Below are 872 nucleotides of genomic sequence, written 5' to 3'. Positions count from 1 at the left end.
GGTATTTTTTAATCAGCGCAAGTGAGGTTGATCATTGGAACTCAAATGAGTAAACAACAGCCTAAAATTTTTTCTCCTAGCATGTTCCAGGGCTGTGCCCTTTTCAAATGCTCGCAGAGGAGGCCTGGACCGCAGGGAGGAGCGACAGGACAGAGGGATGGCTGACCTGGAGCGGGGTTCGGGGGCTGCCTCGTGTAGGACACGTTGAGCGCGGGCTCCTCGATCAGCGGTGGCGGGTACATGCGCCTGCGGATGAAGAAGCCAGCTCCACAGCAGAAGAGGACGCCCATCATCAAGAGGAACCTGAGCGAAAGCACAGCGGTGAGGCTCCTGGCCTGGGGACCCACGAACAACACCCACTCGCAGGCACACAGATCGGAGGGCGGCCCTGAGCCCCCAGCTCCTCGGGCTGGCCCTCCCCTGGCTGCTTTCCCCAGGGTTTCTGGGTAGAGGACACCAGGGAGACACTTGGCCTGCAGACCCCTGGGGTGCCACTGGATGGCAGCCACTCCCACTGAGGCCCCTAAGGGAGCTTTCTGTCTCAGATAGCTCCCAAGGGTGGGTCAGTAGGCGTTACTTTCCTGTCCACGGCTGTGACCTCAGCTCAATATTTTAATCAAAACAGGAAACGCCTTCTCAAACCTGTTAGAAGGGTTAGGCGGCCCCGGCCTTCCCTTAACTGCCAATTTCCCCCGTTTTCCCTTCTTTACGTGCAAGCAACAAGGGTAATAAGCACGTTATCCTTCCCAGCCGTTTTCTCTCCACTGTTATATGGACATCCATAAAGAAACTTTAAATAGAGCACACCTTAATTACTGAAAAACTATAGCAACAGAGAAACCACTCACAATCAATGAAAAAGCTGCAGATTT

The 872-nt window shown here is 54.2% G+C and overlaps 1 protein-coding gene across 1 annotated transcript in view; it reads right to left on the bottom strand.

Moving 5' to 3' along the window:
• VOPP1 (VOPP1 WW domain binding protein) overlaps positions 1-872 on the bottom strand; it is an 18,979-nt gene that overhangs the window by 11,174 nt on the left and 6,933 nt on the right. Inside the window, exon 3 of the mRNA XM_019653042.1 lies at positions 167-303. Within this exon, the coding sequence (XP_019508587.1) occupies positions 167-303 (137 nt within the window). The remainder of the gene's footprint in view (positions 1-166; positions 304-872) is intronic.

The sequence above is a fragment of the Hipposideros armiger genome, unplaced genomic scaffold, assembly GCF_001890085.2.
Source record: "Hipposideros armiger isolate ML-2016 unplaced genomic scaffold, ASM189008v1 scaffold_192, whole genome shotgun sequence".
NCBI lineage: Eukaryota > Metazoa > Chordata > Mammalia > Chiroptera > Hipposideridae > Hipposideros > Hipposideros armiger.
Note: the sequence above shows the minus strand (reverse complement) of the source record. Positions and strands in the feature narration are given on the sequence as shown.